At 42.3% G+C, this 21,835-nt stretch overlaps 2 protein-coding genes across 2 annotated transcripts; both read right to left on the reverse strand.

Moving 5' to 3' along the window:
* Window positions 1–432: 432 nt before the first annotated feature.
* lect2l (leukocyte cell-derived chemotaxin 2 like) lies at window positions 433–4,444 on the reverse strand. The gene is made up of 5 exons (XM_035409710.1): window positions 4,233–4,444; window positions 3,100–3,153; window positions 2,561–2,666; window positions 2,087–2,238; window positions 433–938 (listed from the first exon to the last, which is right to left on the reverse strand). Exons 1-5 carry the CDS (start codon window positions 4,270–4,272, stop codon window positions 772–774), a joined length of 519 nt encoding a protein of 172 aa, XP_035265601.1. The 5' UTR covers window positions 4,273–4,444; the 3' UTR covers window positions 433–771.
* A 7,469-nt stretch (window positions 4,445–11,913) lies between these two features.
* si:ch211-132p1.2 (proteinase-activated receptor 4) lies at window positions 11,914–16,484 on the reverse strand. Its single transcript, XM_035407815.1, has 2 exons — window positions 15,054–16,484; window positions 11,914–13,695 (listed from the first exon to the last, which is right to left on the reverse strand). Exons 1-2 carry the CDS (start codon window positions 15,163–15,165, stop codon window positions 12,635–12,637), a joined length of 1,173 nt encoding a protein of 390 aa, XP_035263706.1. The 5' UTR covers window positions 15,166–16,484; the 3' UTR covers window positions 11,914–12,634.
* Between the last annotated feature and the right edge of the window lie 5,351 nt (window positions 16,485–21,835).

Genomic DNA, 21,835 nt, shown 5'->3' on the forward strand with positions numbered 1-21,835 from the left:
GAATAGGGTGCAATGCCGTGGCAGCATTTCTACAAGATTTGTACTGTACAACGGGGAAATGCGCAACTTTGTGGTCGTGATCCACCATTTTTAAATAAAGTTTTGAGCCTATGGTTAAAAAATAGTGTGTCCAAAGCTTGAACATTCCAAGGGAGGTTGTTCCCTAAGACAGGAGCTCTGTAAAAGAAGGTTTTGCCTCCCATTGTAGTTATAGTTATTATTGGAACTTTGAAATAAAGATTTTTTTTTGAGATTTTTCTTTATTTAATTCTTGAGATTTATAAATGATAGATAACTGAGTGAGTTGGTGTGTGTATGTGACGGATAGAGAGAGAGGGGGAGTGAGAGAGAGAGAGAGAGAGAGAGAGAAAGAGAAAGTGAGTGAGACAGCCTTACCATTAACCCTTTGTTATTAACACTCAGAGTCAGTTCTGTTTTGTTCAGTCTTTTATTAAATTGCAGCAGGTGAAGAAATTGACATGTTCCAGAAGCCTGATAGCCAGACAGCAAACATTCAGTGGAAGCAGATATAACTTCATAACTTTTCAGAATTCAAGAATAAAGCTGTTATCCAACAAAACTATTCTCTTGCGTTTCCTGCACTATCATTGTTCATTCTTCCAATGCTGTGTTGTCATTGGAGGCCAGTAATTAAGCCTGTCTTAAAAATGACAGTTTGTAATAAGGCTTTTCTTACGGGACCAGGCACCCGATGTGATGGTGAAGCTTAGGTTTAAAATGCCAAAGACATTTTTGGGGCTCTGGAACGACTCAGAAGTACTTGGTGGGATCCGTCTTGTCACACATCTGGACGTGCACGTGAGAGGTGATCCCTGGATAGACTGACTGCATGGGCAGCAGCTTTCCGATTTTCTGACCCTTCTTGACCGTCCCGGTGTACTTGTCCGGCTTCACGTAAAACAGCTTAAAGCACAAGCCTGCAAAAGGACAAAATGAGTCAGTGAATCCATCCAGCTACCAATGCAAATCATCTACAGTGCCCATGAAATATCATCAGTTTGTATACACATATATATATTGCATATACATGCAGTGAGCGCCAAAATGCTTGGGATAGAGACATATCTTTTATCGATTTGGCTTTGTAGTCCACAATTTTTGATTTGTAATCAAACAATTCACGTGTGGTTAAAGTGCACATTCTCTGCTTTTGTTTAATGCCATTTTTATTCATTTTGGTTGCAAATGTAGGAATTACAGAACTTTTTCACATAGTCCCCCCATTTCAGGCCACCATAATGTCTGGGACAAATGGCGTGACAGGTGTTTCTGATTAATCAGGTGCGTTCAATGATTCCCGGTATAAGGTATGAGAGAGCATTCAGGTTCCAGTTTTGATTCTAACGTTTTGAGTGCCTTTTGGGAGCTGATTCCAATTTTTAAAAATTTGTATATGGGCCAAACATGTTCTAAATGGCATTTATTAAAAATGAATGAAAAACATAGCATAGTGTAAAGAGTTATAACTTGGTGCTAGTGAGTGTTGTAATTTTCTATTAACTTTCAAGAGAGGTAGATATGCTAACACAGTGTACATGCAGACCTGGAGAGTTTGATGTGTGTGAATATATATTTTTCTGTAATCAAAAGGCCAGGAGTTCATCTATGATGGGCTGTTTTGGTCCTCGTGTGACCAGCTGAATAGCCCTAAGCTACAGGTTTAATTCGGAAGCCTCCTTTCATCCTGTCAAAATTAGAAGTGAGGGCCAGCTCAAATGCTGAGTTCATTATTGGAAAATTGATTGGTGAAATATTATGCACTGACATGATCAATTAATTGGCTGTTTTTTCTTGTCTCTACACAATGAATATCAGTTTAATTTTCGCAAATAAAAACTTTAATAGTTGCTAATCTGTGCGGATTAAGGGCAACCAGTCAGGTTTATATTTGAACACTTTGCCAGCACAGGTTCTCATCTCATCTTTGAGACAAACTGGGTTAATTCCAATGTCCAATTTCTGTTTGATTTGGATCTGTCAGTGTTTGTGTTGAGTGTACCTTGGCATTGCCGATGCCCGGCAGAAACAAGCAGGGCAGTACTTAAAACGTTCCGGGAAACGTTACCTCCTCCGCTGAGGTTGACCCCGTCATTGATGGCGTTGTTTTTCTTATAAGGAGCGGCGCGGCCGCCCAGCCTCACGTCAAACGGGGCGTAAACCGTCGCCCCGTCGGCGCAGACGATGTCCAGGCCCAAGTGCTTGCGTTTACCTCCAGCTCTGGCGACGAAAACATTCACAGGAATCGCTTGGGTGCTATTAGCGAGGGACTCCATTGCTTACCTTGGCGCTTAGCAACGGAGGGGTAGGGAGCGTTTGCGATGTGTTATTGTCACACAAAATGTGTTCCCCACTTGGGGGTTAAGTCCCTCTCCTACAGATACCACATATTTATCATTCCAGTTATACAACATGACATAGGCTACCACGCAAATAGAAGACTACATTTACAGTGTTTAGAAAGCGGCTTTTGCCAGGCACGCTGGGTCTTTAACTGAAATATACGCAGCATTTTAAATGAGGTAACTTGGCGCTTCCTCACCGGCTAGCTCCGTAGTTTCCACAGCCGTACCCTTTGCCATCGCAACCTCGCTTACGGTTGTTGGGGTTTCCACTGCAGAGGGCGCCAAACTTCACCAGTTCAGACTCTGAGAATAAAGAAACGGTGCAATTAATGAGCACAGATGGATATAGTGGCCTATTATCATCATCAGGCATGTGTTTTTTGCCAGAACAGTAATAAGTGTGCATATCTGTGCATGTGTGTGTGTGTGTGTGTGTGCGTATGTGTGTATGTGCCTGTGTGCTTGTGAATGTGTGTGTGTGTGTGTGTGTGTGTGAGTGTGTGTGTGCGTGTGTATGCGTGTGTGTGTGTATGTGTGTGTATGCGTGTGTGTGTGTATGCGTGTGTGTGTGTATGCGTGTGTGTGTGTGTGTGCGTGTGTGTGTGTGTGTATGCGTGTGTGTGTGTGTGTGTGTATGTATGTGTGTGTGTGTGTGTATGCGTGTGTGTGTGCTCAAGTGCACACACGTGTTTAAGATCACGTGCTTGATCATATTTGTGTTAGAGGCACATGTTACCTGCACTGAGCGAGTCCGGATATTCAGAAGACTGATCATATTCAGCACTCAGCGCTGTAGTAGAGAGATGAGAGCCAGTCTTAACACGGACCTGCCACCTTCAGATGCCCACACGCCTGCTGCCTCTCAGCACTGCTTTACTAGCACACGTCACACCCTCCCGTGCCACTCATCTCACGTCCCCGCTCCCTTGCTGTCACTCAGCGCCTTCTCAGATCCACGCGCAACTGCTCTCACTTAATTCTCTTTCATATGCCCCACCCACTGCGATCACTCAGTACTGTATCATATCCCCGCCCACCAGCTGTCACTCAGATCTGCCTGCCCTGCCTACGCGCTGCCATTGAACATTGAAAATCTAGCCACTTCTAATAAAATCACTAATTTGTCAGGTTACGTATATTTGTAATAACTTCCCTCAAGTTACAAATATCTCCAATAGTTTAAAGTTGTGGCGCAGCACAAATTATTTTAAATACCTAAATCCAGGCATCCATTATCTATACCCGCTTATTCCTGGTCAAGGTCGCTCAAGCCTATCTCAGCATGCACTGGGCGAGAGGAGGGAACACACCCTGAACAATTCGCCTGCTAAAATCCTAAATGTCAAAACAATTGTTGTCATTATGTACATATTTTTTATTTTAGACACTCCATCAAATTGGATAAAGATGATTGAAGAGTCAGGTCAGTGGAACGACTATCTCACACATTGTCACTGTCACCGCGGCTGTGCTGCATTCGGGATTAATGCCGATTAGTGCCAGTAAGAGCTGGTGTACGTTCTCATTTCTGTTGAAACCCGGCACTGTAATGCCTGATTCTACCTGTCAAGGTCATGACCGCAGACCACGATTCATTGGCCAGTGGAATCAGGCTTCATAGTGCTGGGCTAAGGCGAAAACCTGCACCCAAATCGGCCCTTTCGGATAAGATTGGAAGCTCCTGCCTTAAGTAACTTGCCCAAAAATTTCAGTGAAATCATCTCGTAATATAAGGTGATTTCACAATAAATTCATAATATGGGTCAGTGCATGCCGTATAGGTAAGCCTATGTATGAGTAATCTGCAAGGCTAGCTGTTAATGCAATGTACAGGTGAAGCAGCATCAAAGGATTTTGGCAGAAGCTCACCGGCTGAGACCAGGGCGGTCAGAAGAATGGTCGTCTTCATGTTGAAGCCTCCGACGGTGCTCTCCGTGCAGCTGCATGTGTTTGCCCAGAGAGGATTTGCTTCTTTTATTTTCGAGGCTAACTGGGGGCTGGGGTGGGGGGTGGGAGGTGGGGTGACAGGGTCCCCATCCCACTTCCACAAAACATCAATATACTAAAGATCCCCTTAGAGAGGGAAGTGTAGACTAACAGCCACAATAGTTCCTCCCCCAAGAAGTAACCACCACAGAATATTGCGTGTTCTGTATTTCACCCATCGGAGAGATGTTTCTGTTGCTCAACATTAAAAGCTTTCATAAGTCTGTAATTCATTGTGCACTGCTGCTCCAGATACCACTTCAAATATTAAAAATATACGTAAATCAATTTAATCATATTAAATTATGCTGAGTTTGGTGGCTAACTTCGGTGACTGACACATTTTGGGATAGGTAAATTGAACTAATGGTCACTGCTGTAGCCAGCTATAAATATTCAAGACTGGACAAATACTTTCCTTTTGTAAGATTCAGTGCATTAACATTCCCTCTGCATTTTGCCATTGAATCTGCCAACTCAAATGATGTGGATTTGCTGTTTGAATATCAAGGGCTTTCCCATCTGGCAGCCAAGAGCGTCCCTATAGTTTACCAATTCGTTTTTTTGGGATATGAAAACTCAGAATGCTTTATTAACAACAACAACAAAAACATAGTCATCAGCTTCTATGAACAATAACATGTTGTTTTAATGTTTAAAGGTGTTTCTGGGGGTAGGGAGGTGTGGGGGGGGGGGGGGGGGGGGGGCATCCCGACCGAGGGCCTTTCGGTGTGGAGTTTGAATGTTCTACATGTCCGTGTGGGTTTCCGTTGGGTACTCCGGCTTCCTCCCCCAGTCCAGGAGCATGCAGTAAGCTCACTGGAGAATATAAATTGCCGCAGGTATGAGTGTGTGTGAGTGAACGTTGTGTAAGCCCTGCAATGGATTGGACACCTGTCCAGGGTCTATTCCTGCACCTCACCCACTACATGCTGCAACCCTCCTGACCAGGAACAGGCAGTTTAGAAAATGGACGGAAGAATGGATGGATGGATGGATGGAAAGATGGATGGATGGATGGATGGTGTTTCTAGAATATAAATCGGATTTGTTTATGGCTCCAGCAGATAATGGTCTTGGAGTTTGTTTTAAAGCCTTTGGAGAGGAGCTTTAAAGCCTTTGGAGAGGAGCTTTTATATGTTAATGAAAATCAGTCTCTATGGATCCTTTCTAATGAGCAATAATGCTTGACATCCATAAAAAAGCTGTGCTATGCATGACATATACAAATGCTTTTGATTAAATATTGCTGTGTTCATTCAACAATTAGGACTGAATGCTACAGGAAATGAGAAAATGGACAGTACCAGCTTTGGGTACAGCACTGTCTTCTGAACGGATGGAGTCAGGAACTGCGAAGGGAAAATAGTTCTTTAACTCAGTATATCCAGTGAGTGGTTGGGTTAATGTGCTAACTGCATAAATCACAAATTATTAAAAACATAATTCACACACACAACTTATTTCTGAAATTCAACAGGGACCATATAGGGAGAGAGACTTTATCCAAAAAACCTGTTTCAAAGCAATTACAACATGTCTTGATTCAGCCTTGAAAGACCTTTGTTGCTCAACCCAGACGGTTATTATATTTGGCAAGCACATTTGGATTGGCGGTCATGTATTTTATTATGTTAAAACGGAAGTGAATATCAAAACTTTAAACAGTTAAAGCTGCAACACAATAAATTTAAAAAGTCAGTAGATACCAGCAATAAGAGCGGCATAAAACTATTGTCAGGGGATTAATGGAGTACACCAAGAAAAACAGAGCTCTTATCTCCTCTCCCTTAACTGCTTAGATAATGGATTAAATAATATTTAACATTAGAATGGAAAGAATCTTTTCAAGTGGAAATTCTATAATGCTACAATTATTGTGCATAATTCATATTTATATATGTATATATAATCGATGATATTAACTCCAAATCACATAGAAGAGGATATCAAATCACCAAATTCACCTAGAACAGGATAGTTGGGTAGGTGCCCCCTTTGGCAGGGCATCCCCACAGGCCAGACCTAAACGCGAATCACAGCCTGGCAAGGTGGCGCCCAATTTGGCAGGGATTTCCTGACCTCAGCACACAAGGGTGACTGACTGCAGCCTGCCCGTGCCAACCGCACAGGCTGCACCTCGGGATGAAACTGCCTGTAACTGTAGTGCAGTGTGAATCTCCAGCACAGTAACAGCACAGCACAGCTGGTAGACTGCAGCAGGTGGCTGCACACATGTCTGTGGATGAGCTCGCAAGCCTGCACTCTCCCAAACTGACAGAGGCTGTTTTGAGCTTCTACAGATACGGTGGGCCCTTTCAAAATGAGATGAACGGAGGGCAGTGGGCATTCGAAGCATTCCTGCGCATGTTTAAATATATGTTTGTGTATTAATTAACACATTGACCTTGTGGACCACACATTCATCCCAGTGCAGTCTGTTGTAATCACCCCACAAATCACAGTTACGGGAAACCACTGTTTATCACTGAATGGACCCGGACAATTCATTGACCAAGCAGAAAGAAAAACAGTCACGGTTAGGGGGCAGTTTGGGGGTCACGCATGTTTAATCTGCTGAGCTTCGGGGTTTACACAACATCCCGGCAAGTGCCACTGTACTGGCTTAGAGTAAACCAACTGACAGAGTTGCTACACCCTGTAACGTTCATTTGCGAGCGCCTTTTTTCACATTTGAGAAATGTCATTCGCTGGCTGCCACAGAAGGCAATTGCATTGCCTTTTATGGTAGTGAAATTAAGCAGGTTTTGGCTGTGAGGGACAGGGTGGAATGGAGAGTCATGTGACCAGAGTGGCAAATCACTGTCCAACATACTGCTGCTGCGGCTTACAGTCACTCTGCAAATTGATAATGGTCTTGAACCTGTTTTTCAGCCTTAACAAGCAGCAATCAATTTTAATGAGTGCCATCCATCAGGACCCAATTCTTTTTTTCTTTTTTTTTTGTTAATTGTTTCCTGCTTGATAGATATTGAAATATAATTGAGCGGCTATCTTGAACAAGGTCTAAATGAATTGTCCACTAATGGGAACGCCCTCATCTACACTGGAATGCTTATTCATTTCTGTGTGGTCATTATGGTCATTATGAACCTAAACCCTCCTTGAGTCTGGTTCCGCCCAAGATTGTTCTTATCCTACTTGTTTCACCGAGGATGTTCTTCTTTGTCATTGTCACCCTTGGCCAGTTTTGGGGGCGGGGGGGGTGGTTGAGGCTGGGGTCTGCTGTAAAGTACTGTATATTTGTTATGTGAGAATTACGAGGTTCAAAGTGACATTTTGTTAAAAAAAAAAAATTTTAAACAGCTGTTATGTACAAATAAATGCTGTATTCATCATCTTTTACTGGTTGTAATTCAAATTTTTTAGGAAGTTCTAAGTGATAAAACCAATTAACTGACAAGCACTTAAAAGCCTACTGTCTCAGAACTGCAGAAATGGCACAGGTCTCATATAGATTTTTTTTTTGTTTGTTTGTTTTTGTTTTTTGTAGTTATAAAATGCAGTATACAAATAAATTTGACCAAAGCTGGTTCTGGGTGAGTACCACATACAGTTAAGTTCTATGATTTGTATAGATCTCTGAAATTAAAGAATCTCATTCAACAAGTTCATGGTTTGCATGATACATGTTACATGTCCTCAGTAAAGTTATTCAGTCATAAAAAAAAAAAAATCGCATAAAAATTATTATTTTTTAAAAACAAAAAACTGTTGAATCATGACATGCGATGGAACAACTTGTATGCGTTAACTAAAACTTTCTTCTTCCACATCCTCTTCTTCTCCTTCCTCTTCCTGTTTGGCATCTTCATCTGCCAGAGGCTATGAAGTGGTCACAAGAAAACAATGGTCAAAGAGAATATTAGGGTGCAGTTCCTGTTACTGAAAGGTCTTGTGAAAAAAATCACGTGAACACTCAACATACAAAGAGTACACGTGCAAACTCAAAACAAAAAACCCACTTATAAGATGATATTCAATTTTTTAAAAATCGATCAGAACAGTGAAGCCTATAATTTTTCATGGACCCCCAAGCCACATGCCACGGACTCCCTGGGGGTCCACGGACCCCAGTTTGTGAACCGCTGCCCTCGAATATATTCCCATGAGAGTGAAATGTTGGGTCCTCTCATTACTGCATTCGGCAATGCTGTGCAAGTGTTGCCAAGCAACAGCTGCTCTCCGCGCACTTCGCAGCACTAGCGGGTTGGGGTTTGAGGTGAAGGTTCTGAGTCCTTACCGTGCCCGGTGATTGCTCGGGGGAGAGCTCGTCCTTTCGCCCTTTGCCCTCCCGGGTGCCCGCTGGGCGCCCGTTTCCCACCCTTCGCCGGTACAGTACCCACAGGGACGCCGCGGCGACGGCCAGGGACGCGACCGCCACGCCCACCATCACGGACATGTCTTTGGGACAGGAGAGGTGTTCACGTTCACAACGGCCGCCTCCGATAGCACGTCATTATAAGCATCCAGCAGACGCTCTTCTCCAGAGCGACTTACAGTGCACAACTTTTATACAGCACTTACATTGCATCCGTTTATTCCTCAGATCATACGCAGTGCGTCTGTCATAGGTATGAACTAATCACATTGACACTCGCGACGCAAGACACAAAAAGTCAGTTCTAATTTTGTGGTCTAACTGCTCACCATCACTTGGGGTCACTTCACTGGGATCCATGAGGCCATCAGGTGGAGAGTAGATGTATAACAAATCTGAAACGACACTCCAGTACCTGCGAGCAATGCACTTCAGTCATCAACTCTAATGATCTCATTTTCAAAAAAAATTTTTAAATAACAATTTCTAAATGGTTCACGAAAAGAACGCAAGGTGCTAATTCTAACCAAGATGCAGTACAGCTGCACAGAATTTTCATGTCTGGAGGATTTAAAAAAAAAAGTAATGTTCAGTCTAAAATATTTATCAGTATTGTGATGACAACCTGGTTAGCCACCAGATGGCAGCATACAGCCATACAATTCAAAAAAAGGAACACTTGCATCCTCTGAACAATTTATCAACCAATCATAGGCAGATACACAAAGACACTCAGTCAACTCTTTTTATCACCACAAACCTGGGTAATATTTTTAAAGTTATTTTATATCAACATGGAATGTGAACAGTTCTAAACTACTTCTTTGTGCTGCATAAAAATCCATATAATTATTATTGTCATGGCCAGTGTCTTATTGAACTGAGCTCAACATGCCTTCAGTAAATTCACTTATTAATTCTGAATCAAACTCTTGCATTAAATACAAAGGTGTTAAGTGCAACTCTGAACAAATCGAACACTCAGGAACAATGTCCAAGTCCTGCTTGCAAAATAGATTTTAATCTTAATTCCTGTTGATTAAATAATGCTTACATAAATACATTTTCTACATTTTTCAGCTTTTTCCACAGTTGGAGGAGACCAGCTGCAATACAAATGCGTCCGCATGATCGCAAGTCTCTGACTGGGTTGGCATGAGAAGCACAAGTTTAAGGGTACATTTTTTTTTACAACCTCCCATTTTCAGGAAAAAAATGTGAAAAGCCCTGTAAATGCCCTTAAAATCAAATCAGACATCCTGTTTCCTTTGAGAATCAGCAGTGAGCGCTGACTGCCATGGTAATTCTTTGGGCCCATTAAAAAGAAAATCAATTTAGAGGCCTCTTTAAAGTGCTCCCTATCAGCGAGCTGGGAGAAAGTGCGCCAAATCTCCTCCCCTCAACCCTATCTGAGAAAAACAGATATTGATCCGGCCTGAATACTGAATATTAGGCAGAAAGCAACAAAAAAACAACAAAGAAAACAAAAAAAAAACAAGATAGACATAACGGTAATTTTAGTTTTTTATAGTATGGTAAAATTTAAGCTTTGAACTAATGATACTTGCACTTCTGCCACAGCATGTCAGCAGTAAACGACTGTAGAACAAGCAAGCCGAGGAAATGGCCATACTGCAGCTTAATAGCTTCCAAACCACAAAACCAATCAAATCTCACAAACATATATATCACCATACTGTACCTTCGCACACTGAGGTAAATTCAGTGACACAGATGCTAAACTTAATGGAATTGAACAAGGCAGCACTGACAGCGAGTGCCTTTTCAGTTTATTTTTTGAAGATCAAAGTGCCAAATTGCTCAATTTTAGAAGCAGTACATACTGTATCTTCCTGTACATAAATACAGAACATTAGATTGTATCACTCAATGATAATAACCAGTGAACAGCACCTCCCCTTCCGCTGTACAGTCACAGCATTACTTTGCTACATGCAGTATTTATAAAGGTGACAAGCGCAGAAACTAAATTCAGCTGCTTAATTGCCTTTTTCCTGCACCCTCCTTGCATGTTTAGGGATTTGTTTACAGCTTTGCTTAACCACAATGCTGAAAGAAAACTTGCACTGGATATATCTTTGCAATGACAAAATAGTTAGTATTCTAAAGGAACATATGGGCAGCCTTTAAACATTAATGAGCACGGTGACCGGCAGAGATATAAAACAATTGCGCGTGACCTACCTTTGTGCATGAAGGAGTCAGTTGTGATCCTGTGTGAGAGGCCCTTGCAAATGCAACCCATCTGAAACAGGGCTGTGTCACCCCACCACCCTGACCGGGACTGCTGTGTCATTTTTGTCCTTATCTCCACAGACAAGTGCGTTTAAAAGTCGTTGGGGCAGCTACTGGCACAAGCTTGATTACACATTAGACGCGTACAGTAGACCTACAGATGGCGGCGGTCAGCTTCCCTCCTTCTGCCGCTTACCCGTTTCGGCTACCAAATTAGCACTGAAAAATGGCTCGCGTTTTTCATGACATCGCATTTCAGCGCGTAGCGCTATTGTTTTAGCTGCCGTCTTCTCGACCTTGCCTCGCCTTTGCTTACCCCGTTACATGACCTGAAATGAAAACCCCGTTGGTGTGAACATACCATGGTGTAGGGCGACCCTGGCTTCGCTACTCTCTAAGTACTTTTACTCTCTTTCTCTGTATGCTCAGTGGCACCACAGCCATCAGGGAAACATTTAGGCGAATCATTCCATTACAACAATTATCTCCAGTGGACAGAAACAGAGACCAGTCTGTCATGCTTGGCACATAACTCATATTTCAGAACACACCCGTATGTTGGGTGTCTAATTTACATGAGTATAATTATTCATAATCTGCAACCCAGCTGGAGAAATGTATATATCGAACACACCTCTCTCTACGGAGCAGCCTTAGACGTCAGTGTTTTTTTATTTTTTTATTTAGTTTATTTAAACAGGGACAGTGTACAAAGAACATTAACCTTATATAAAACAAGGAAAGATGTAATGTACCGGGTTATAGCAATTTGCTAATTTCCACCAGTGTGACTTTAAGACAAACACGTTTGTTTGTCACACAGGTTATCGTGTGAAGAGTATATTTTACCAGTGCTGCTCACTGGTAAAAACCGAAATAACTCACAGGCTAATGTAGGTCAATTCACAGTGAGCATCCACCAATGTGGCAGACATGCTCTAATAAAAAAATCAGACACCATTGACACTCTTTTTTAAAAGCTGTATATATTTTGACAAGACTCAGACAGCGATAACATATTAAATATATTATATCTTTTGCTTTTGTTACAGCCTTAGTAGTTAGATCTACTTTCACTCAGTCCCTATAAAGCAGGGGTTCCCAACACTGGTCCTTGGTGAACCCCTGCACATTCTGCTTCTTTTTGCCACCTTAAATGCAACTCCTGAAGAATAAAGAGCTGCCAATTGTTACTGCATTATGTCAAAACCAGAGAGAGAAAGAATATTACATTTCAACTTGTGGATTTTTAATCTGTCAGATCAGTTCTCCCTTAATTTCTCATTTCCAATAATAACTGGTGGCTTAATTTCTGTAATGTGCTGCAGCAAATGTTCCCTATGAAAGATGTTACATATTGGTTTATTGACGGATCTACAGTTGAAATCATTGAGCTCCTAAATGCTCAAAGTGTAGACAGTAGACCACTGGAGTTAAATCATTTGAAAAGGGAAGAGTTTGAAGCAAAACCAACTGGTAACCAGCCAAACATGCATTGCAGTAAAATCTATTTCAGCAGAACTACTGTACTTTAACACAGCAATCTTTAATCTTTTGCATTAAAGAAATATTGCAGTGTAAGGATCACTTATGTCACAATACAATACAATATACAGCGTACAATAAACATATACAATCCTCTGTAATTATGTTTTTTTTTCTTTTTTTAGATATTAAGGTATTTTTTTCAGTTTGAGTCTTGCTCTGTAGTAGCATTGAACTTGGTCAGCAGGGTACTTTGGGACTTTCCAGACTGCCCCGAATTGGAGGACGAAATCTGATTGGTGGTGTAGGAATCCGTGCCCGCACCGCCACAGCAAAAAATGGCCTTCCTGACTTTGGCCCTGAAGTCTTCAGACACAAAGTAGAAGATGAAGGGGTCCAAGCAGCTGTTGAAGGAGCTGACGGCGAGGCTGACCATGTAGGGCACGTAGAGATCCTGCTCGTCGTCGATCAGGTAGGAGTCCGAGTAGTGTAGGAGGAGGAGGAGGTTGCTGGGGAGGAAGCAGACGAGGAAGACCAGCACCACCAGGACCGTGACGCGCACGGCGTGGGCGTAGCGCTTCCCCTCGGCCAGCAGGGTGCGCAGCACCGAGCCGTAGCAGAACAGGATGACCAGCAGGGGGAGCAGGAAGCAGACAGCGAAGAGCGTGGCGAAGTACGGGTAGAAGAAGTGCTCCTGCTCTTCCTCCGGCAGGGCGTCGTGGCAGGTGGTGATGCGCGGCACGTCCAGCGGGTAGGACTGCCGCGAGGCCAGCAGGGGGAGCATGGCGGCCAGGACGACCGCCCACACCGCCGCGCTCATGCACAGGGACACCCGGTGGCTGCGCAGCGTCCGCGCCCCGAAAGGATGGACCAGCGCCACGTAGCGGTCCACGCTGACCAGCGTCAGGCACAGCACCGAGCCGTACATGTTCCCGTAGAAGAGGGCGGTGACCAGGCGGCACAGGGGCTCCCCGAAGATCCAGTCGTTGCGGTTGAAGTGGTAGAAGACGCGGAAGGGCAGGAAGGCCAGCAGCAACAGGTCGTTGACCGTCAGGTTTATCAGCAGGGAGGTGGACGGCAGCTTCTTGGTGCGGAACACCAGGACCCAGAGGGCGACCAGGTTGACGGGGAGGCCGAGGAGGAAGGCCAGCAGGTACAGGCAGGGCACCAGGAGCACCGTGGTAGGGGCCTGCACCTCCTGCATCTGCTTGTCCGCCAGCACCGAGAGGTTACATCGGGTGACCAGTTTGAAAGACCGCAGTCCTGTCAAGGAAATGGTTTTTTTTTTAAATTCATAGCCAAAATAAAACCACAGGCTGCAGGCAGACGAACCACTTTCATATTTCTGTTAACTGAAATAAGTTTCCCTTCTGCTTTTTATTATGTGGTGCTACAAAGAACTCGCACTCTGTACAGGAGGACAATGAACAAACTGAATACTCATTAATAGCATCATTTTGCTTTCTCTAGTCTCTACAAATGAGACATTTCATTGGCACAGAAAACATGTTCTATTGTAAAATATACAGTTTGACGGTATATACCAATATTCAGCCAATACTATGTTAAATCTCTACCTATATTAAATGGTCTAGTATTAATATCTCAACTGCTGATTTATGTTCTCATCTGTGTGTGGGGGTATTGATACACATGCACTCACACACGTACACAAGCACACACGCACGCACACACAAGCACATACACTCCTACGCACACACACACACACACACTCACACAAACATGGACACACACATGTTTTCAGTTACACAAGGAATGTAATGAATTCCTCTCCGGTTTTTATGTCATGAAAGAGTTCTTCATTCCACCAGTGAAGAAAGGACAACCATTGTTGCAAATTGCTATAATAAGACCAGTTCAAATCTCTCTCCATCTTGGATCATTATCATTTGCATAAATATTCTTTACTATCTATGCGTGAACAGAGTACAAAATGGCAGCACATTCTTTACTGGAGGGAGGAAAATTCAAGTCGAAAAATAAGTTCAACTGCTAAAAACAAGTAGGAAGACATATATGCACAAAAAGCACACACGTGCCTATGCACAGAAAGACACCTGAACACAAAAATATGCAATCATTCCTCCATCAGATATTCAGTACTTTCAAATATTCAATATGTTATGGCTGTTTCCTATAAAATATGTTATATTTACATTTTTATTTAATTTTGTTGTTTCTCTACCCAGTTTTTGAAGTGAAATGTGTTTCCTTTAACAAGACAATAATGGGGTTCTCTTATGTGAATCAGATGTTGAATTTTTATATAATGCCATAATCTCACTGGAACCATTTCAAAGACAAAGGAAAGAAGCGATTGTAAAATATTAGCAGTTCTGGCTGTATTTTCTGGCTGCTAAGTCTTCCAAGAGAAGTTGAGTCTTTAAACATTTATCTCTGCCAGAATCACCAACAGTGATTTCTGTTTTCAGCTACTGTACACTGTACAAAAAGGTATCAGCACATGAAGGATGGTAAAAATTTCTGTCCATAATTACTATCATCATCATCATCATCATCATCACCAATACTGGCATTATGTTCTTCATGATCTTCCTGGTGGTTTAACCAGGTTAGAATAGGAAGGATTGGAAACTTACGAGTGGACATTGGAGAGCACTCCTCCGTTGGAGTGGGTGCAGAGCCAGGGAGCAGAAGGGCCAGGGGGAGCAGGAGCAGGAGCAGCAGAGAAGGGGAGCTGGGGAGATCCATTGTACTCCAACGAGTCTCTTCTCTCTTCCCTCCCCAACTATGAACTGGAGCTGAAGTGCCACTTTCTGCCTCTGGAATGTGTTAGCACGCTCTCTCTCTCTCTCTCTCTCTTCCTGTCTCTGTTCCCCTCTCTCGCTCTTCCTCCCTCTGCCTCTCTGTTTTTCCTCTCGCTCTCTCTCTTTCTCTCTCTCTCTCTCTGTACGCCTGTCTGTCTGTCTCTCCACAGCATGTCCAGCAGATGGGAAGTCCCTTGTTGTTTATTGTTCTCGCTTTTCAGAGAACAGGAAGTGATGCTATATGACCTCCTCCATCCTGAGATCACAGATCACTATGCACAGGCCATTTGTCTGTCAGGTCTCTCCCCATTCATGCACCATATTTGGCTCAGGCACCACTTGCCGTCAATTAATGACTTGCAAACAGGCTTAGTTCTCCATAGTGAAAACACTACTAGGTTTACTGGGTTAATTGTACCACATGACTGATAACACATTCTAGCTCAGACATTTGATCTGTGACATCCATGAAGCCTCACTCTCCAGTCTCATGGAAACAGCATTCACTGTTGAGGGCACCACCATTGCTATGTGTTGATGATGTACCATAACCAGCCAGGTTGCACTTTTTCCAATAACAAAAGCATCCTATCAGAAAGAGAGATCAGCCTAGTCCCACAGATGTACATAGCTGTTGCTGACTGTCTAAACGGAAATGGAAAACATTTTTACTGTGTGTACACAGCTGAAAGAAGTTCCCCCTCCTTGGTTACTGCCAAGACACTGATTCACTTTACTCATCTCAGAATCGTACTTAGTGCACATGAACACATATCCTATATAAAATACATACTTAGGGGCCTATAAATCATTTTCTGCTCAGATTTGCACTTCATCCACTGTCGGCCTTCTTTCTGTAGCACATTCGTTTTCACTTTTCCCAAATGCGTCGAACAGGGCGTGGGGAAATGGGATGCTGCTATCAGAGTTTGGTGTCATTTCCTCTCATGTAAAATGTTTTTTTTTTTTAAACTCTTGGGCAGTTGGGCTTCCCAGCAATATTTCCTGCACAGGGGTTCGATAACAAAAAGCCAGTCATCACTACACCATGGTCCCCCTCCCACACCAAATCCAGCAACAACCCTAATTGCCGTTTCACAGCAAAACAGATCTCCAGCTTGATAAACAGAGGGGAGGGGAGGAGAGGTTTCGTGCCAGCAGGGAAACGTGTGGCTTTAATGAGTCATTGTGCTAACAAGAAGAGCATTGCTCTTAACCTTCAGAAGAGCCTTTTTCTGTTTTTTTCTTTTGGAATGTTTTTTTTTTTTTTTTTTTCAAAATTCAAATCGTTTTCGAACGTCGGTGTTCCAGAACTCCATTGCTGACAATTACCAGTCATTATTGTCAGATCAGCATCAGGATGTTCAGTTACTGGGCGGAGTGAAGCTGCAGTGAATAGCAGTTTCGTCTCACGGCGAGAAGGTTCTGACTCTGAACCTGTGTGGTTTTTGTGTGACTTCCTGTGTTGTATGCTCTACTTTCGTCTGCATGGGTTTTCCGCTGGGTGCTCCTCCCACACCATGCATGGGAAAACATTTTTCACTTATCTTCAAGTTAACAATTGTCTGGTGTTCAGGATACATTTAAATCATTCTTACAGTAAAAATGGACTCATATTCTCACAATTAATATATTAGCAACAGACCTTATTCTCTACAGAGAGAGTACATGGTTAGCTGGCAAGGTGTTATGCGAAAGACTATCAAGTAGGACCACCAACAGAATATAACACTGCGTGTGTAGTTCTGAGGATAATTCTGACAGTTCCAGGGATTTGTGACTGGCACTCGGGGCTTCTCCACAGATTGGAACATGGAACTTGCCAGGAGCAGCATTCTAAATTCAAAGAAAAGAGTGCGGGAGAAGTGCAGGACAAACACCTGAATCTTGATGTGCCAGACTGTTGTTAAATGTTTCTGGTGGCCAGAGGTTTCACCGTAGGTTTGCAAAAAGGGAAGCACTGTTTCCTATTTACAATCTGCCTCCCAATATCTCACAGTACTAAAGGCTTAATTAAAGAGTTCGTCCTGTGCCTTTATCTGTTTTGAAATGCGGTATCTAAAAGCTCCTCCAATGCATTCCTTTTAAATGGTAAATTGAAAATGTAGCGATTAATTCTTAGCTTTCTACCGACCCAAATGTAATTAAAATTCAGGTTTCCTTGTCTACAATTAAGAACCATTTGAAATTTGCATCATAAAAATATTAATCATAATAACTTTCTTTGTTATATTTCCACCAAATAAATGGCCTGGAGTTTAATTTGAATATATGGTACCATCTCATCCATATTAACCAAGAAAGGAATTGTATTTCCATTATCCAGTTTTGCAGCATGATTTTTAATTAAAATTTCTCAGATGGGGCTGAAATATCAAGTTGCCGTCTGTAACTACTTTGGCCCTCCCTGCAGAAACGTCAAGAAAGTGCCTGCTTTTTTATTTAGCACTTTTAATCTTAATTTTAGTTTGATAAATTCTAAGGTCAGAAAAATTAAATAAGCCATGTATGCCACCTTCATCAGAATTCTCCAGAAATTGTTTTTATGTCTAACCTCAAATAAAGTTCTCCCTGTCATCCTGTTCAGTGGTCATCCAATGACATGTTAACATTGGACTATGAACATTTTTATTGTTCTGTCAAAACCAAGAAATAAGGTGTTTCCACAATGTCTGAACCTGGATATTGTGCTATAAGTGCTATTAAAAACATGGTGTTACACAGCAGTGCAAAGCAATGGTCTTGAAATGAATAATACGATGTGATACTCGCATAAATTGTATTATAAGAGGTTTTGTGCAGTCAGGAGTAGGAGAGAGAGGAAATGACCGTATCTTATACAAGCATGATGTATCTTTTCATTTTTATGCTGATGATACTTAAATATATCTGTCAGTTAATCCTGGTGATTTGAGAACATAAGAGGCTCGCCATGGTTGTCTGGATGACACTAATTGCTGGATGGATCATCATTTTTTACAGCTACATACGGAAAAGACAGCAGTTCTCATTTTAAGTGCCAAGCGAAAATATGACTATCTTTGAGTCATCCCCGAATTTTGGACCGCATGCAAAAGGTTTAATACAATCTTGTCATTACCAGCAGAGAAACACTGCTAAAATGAGGTTTTCTGTTCTTTAATTCAATCTCTCGCAGATAGTGAGAAGCTCATTCCTGTTTTAATTTCCTCTCAGCTGGTCTGTTTTAATTCTCTTTTTACATGCTTGTCTCAATGCAATCAGTCCAGTCTGATGTCACATTACTCCCATCCTGACAAGTGCACAGATAGACACCAATGGATGCTGAAGTATATGCCCCCTGCCCTGAAACGGCTAACACCCCCGTTTGGCTGAAGAGATTTTTATACAGTCAAGCTATACACAGGTTCCCTTTTTATTTTGAGCGAAAATCTGTGGTTGGCCCTGTTTCTATACTTGCCTCACTGTGGTTGGCAGTAACTGCATCAGTATTAAGGTTTGATTAATGAGTTTAAAAGCAAAACATGGTCTGGCCCCTGACTATGCTGCAGAACATTTAACCCCTTCAGCTTACAGAGAGCTGGGATCACCAGACAAATCTCTCGTTACTGTTCCTGAGTCTAGACTTAGAATATAGGAAGACCCCATGTTCAGTCCTGGTTTTGATACAATCTCCATCATAAGATAAAAGCAGCCAGCACTGTGAGTAGTCAATGTGTGGAATAGCCTGCCAGGTCACGTAATATAGGCAGAATTTTCAAGATTAGGCTTGATACAGTACTAGATACTGTCTAGTCTGTTGGTAATCAGAGCACCAGGTACAATTTAATCAATTTAATCAGGAAAATGATGAGCATTGTTGGGTTGAATGGCCTATTCTCATCTGTTATGTTATGTTATGTTGTTATGATATGTTATGTTATGTTATGTTATGTTATGTTATAGGCAAGTATAAATTTATTTTACTTGAATGATAAATGCATGAAACTTGACACGTTCAGTTAAGATAGGTCAATACTACACTGTGATGCATTTTTCCGGGTAAATATGTGGCTGGACAGTTAGATGACAGAAATCATTGCCAGAACAGTCTTCCAACATTAAATATAGCTTTGGGTGAAGCCCTAGCCCTTCTAATAGATCTTTACTCATACATTCCTGATATTGCACTACTTTCGTTTCTGTGTATAATTAGTCAACCCCACAGCAATACCTCCACCTCCACATCGATAAACGATGACTGGTTCCTGGGCTTGAAATCACAAAGCGTACAGCCAAGCTTTTATTTTAATGGCTAACACAACGATATCATTTCAGGGTCATGTATGAAGCACATTCTTTATAAATAAACAAGAATCTAAAACTAATCACGCAACATTTCGGTAACAAGCGAAGAGCTTTTTGACATAATGTTGATGTTTACAAATCAGTAATCATATGTCCCATTGCATTATATTACCACTAGAGGTCCCTCCTGACTGATAAAAAAAATAAAAATTCAAACTCACAACCTAAGCTGTATTTAGAGAGAGAGAGAGAGAGAGAGAGAGAGAGAGAGAAAAGGAAGACCACCGTCAGCTTGAAACCAAACAAACACAAGCTTTTTTTGAATTCTTACCGATAGCGAATGGGTGTGCCCCTTCGGGTTCAGAGATAGGAATACTGTCACAGCGTGAATGACTCATGAGTGCTCTAACTGTCGGCTGGTTTGTGAAAACACATACATGAAAAAAGGCTTTACAGAGCCAGTATCCTGCAAGGGCAGACACCCTCAGACACGCAGTGGTCATCATTGAACAGCACAGCTGCCTGCTTTAGCAAATTGCTTACCTCTCTGCTGCCCCCTGCTGGGTTGTTTCTGGTGGAGCGCCTGGGTGTTGCACAGTGAGTTTTCAAAGCCTGGAACAAATTGGCAGGCTATGTTCATAGTCAAATGCCAAGCCTTGAAGGCCTGAATGGCCTGTTCTTGTCCTTATGAATTATTATGTAAGTTCTTGTGTTCTGTTCTGCCATGTGATGTACCATTGAAGGAGCTGTGTTTGCCCCAGCAGAAAGCATATCTTCTGTGACAGCTTCTCTGTTGAGCACTGTCCATATTTTAAGTTCTTCATATTATCCCGTTCACATTATGACTACCTGTATTGGCATACATGCATACCTATGTATCATATACTGCACGTGAGAAAATAATAATAAGAATAATAATAATAATAATAATAATAATAATAATAATAATAATAATAATACATTACATTTAAATAACGCTTTTCATCCAACCTCAAAGCACTTTACAGTGAAGAACAGAAACTCATCTCAACCGTAATCAATGTGTAGCAGAAATCTAGGTCATGCAAAGCAGCCATTTTCTCCAGAACGTTCATCACATGTTAGCTTAGGTGGAGAGAAAGGAACTGTTGAGCCAGTTAACCTGGGGGACGATTAGCTGGCCAGACTGAGAAAGCCATTTCGGGGAAAAATTCCAGGACACTGGGGAACCCTTTAACTCCATCGCATAAGAGCTATGGGAACCACAAACACAGCAGGGCTTAACAATGAAAGACGGCTTCCACAGTCGCCATCACTGCACTGGTTCGTTAGGTTCAGAAATGAAATGGCACCCTGTTGACTCACCAACACCACTTCCAGCAGCAGCTCGTTTTCCTCTGAGGTCTGCCACCCCTGAATTAACCAAGCCCACACCTGCTTTGCTCCAGCCAGGCAGCCAGGGTTCACGGTAAACATGTGCAGTGCCTTCCCCAGGAGGAACATATTGTACCCCTGTCCCATTAGCGCCTGTATCTGTGCAAGGTTCGCCTGCCGAAGCATGTGTTATCATGCTCAGGAGGTACTGTACATCCCCCCAGCCACAGGTGTACTTGCGCTGGTGTTTTCTATTATTACATCACATTACATTTTATTTGGCAAATGCTTTTATCCAAAGCAGTGTGCGATAAATGCATACCCGAAGGTACCGTTGGAACAACTGTAGAACACAGGCCGGATAAGGTACAATTCTCATAAAGTATCAGTTATCCACAGCCATGAACATCAATTCTAGCTCACATGGTAAGCATAGGCTACGTCAGTAAAGTTATGGTAAGTCATAAACTAGAAGGGAGGCATAATTGCAAGAGATATGATAAAGAACATCAAGGTGAAGATACAAGTGCAATATGAAAGAGCTAGAAGATCGAGATACACGTGATAGACGAGAGTGGCTCTATACTGGGGATAACCCTGCGGAGCAGTAGTGTTAGAGTTAGTCAAGGTACAGTCTGAAAAGAGGGCATCAGCCCAGCACGTGTCTGTAGGCAGTACGTATTCGGCTTTAAGGGCGGTGAGCGAATGAAAGGACATCTTCACATGACATACACTGATGACTGACATATTTACTCCACAGATCCCCCTCGGGTCCCCTGGGTTTTACAGAAACAACATGTCTGCCTCCCAGTTTACCAACAGGCACCACAGCTTTGATAAACATCTTTTTTTTTTTTTAAATGTCTTTTGTAGTTCTGATTGCCCAATATGCTGGCTATGTGCAATTTGGTCACCATACTGCCATTGATCATTTTGAAGAGCAAGGTTTAAAAAAAAAATATTTTTAAATTGACTGCATTTCAGCACTTTTACTA

The sequence above is a fragment of the Anguilla anguilla genome, chromosome 3, assembly GCF_013347855.1.
Source record: "Anguilla anguilla isolate fAngAng1 chromosome 3, fAngAng1.pri, whole genome shotgun sequence".
In the NCBI taxonomy this organism is placed as follows: Eukaryota; Metazoa; Chordata; class Actinopteri; order Anguilliformes; family Anguillidae; genus Anguilla; species Anguilla anguilla.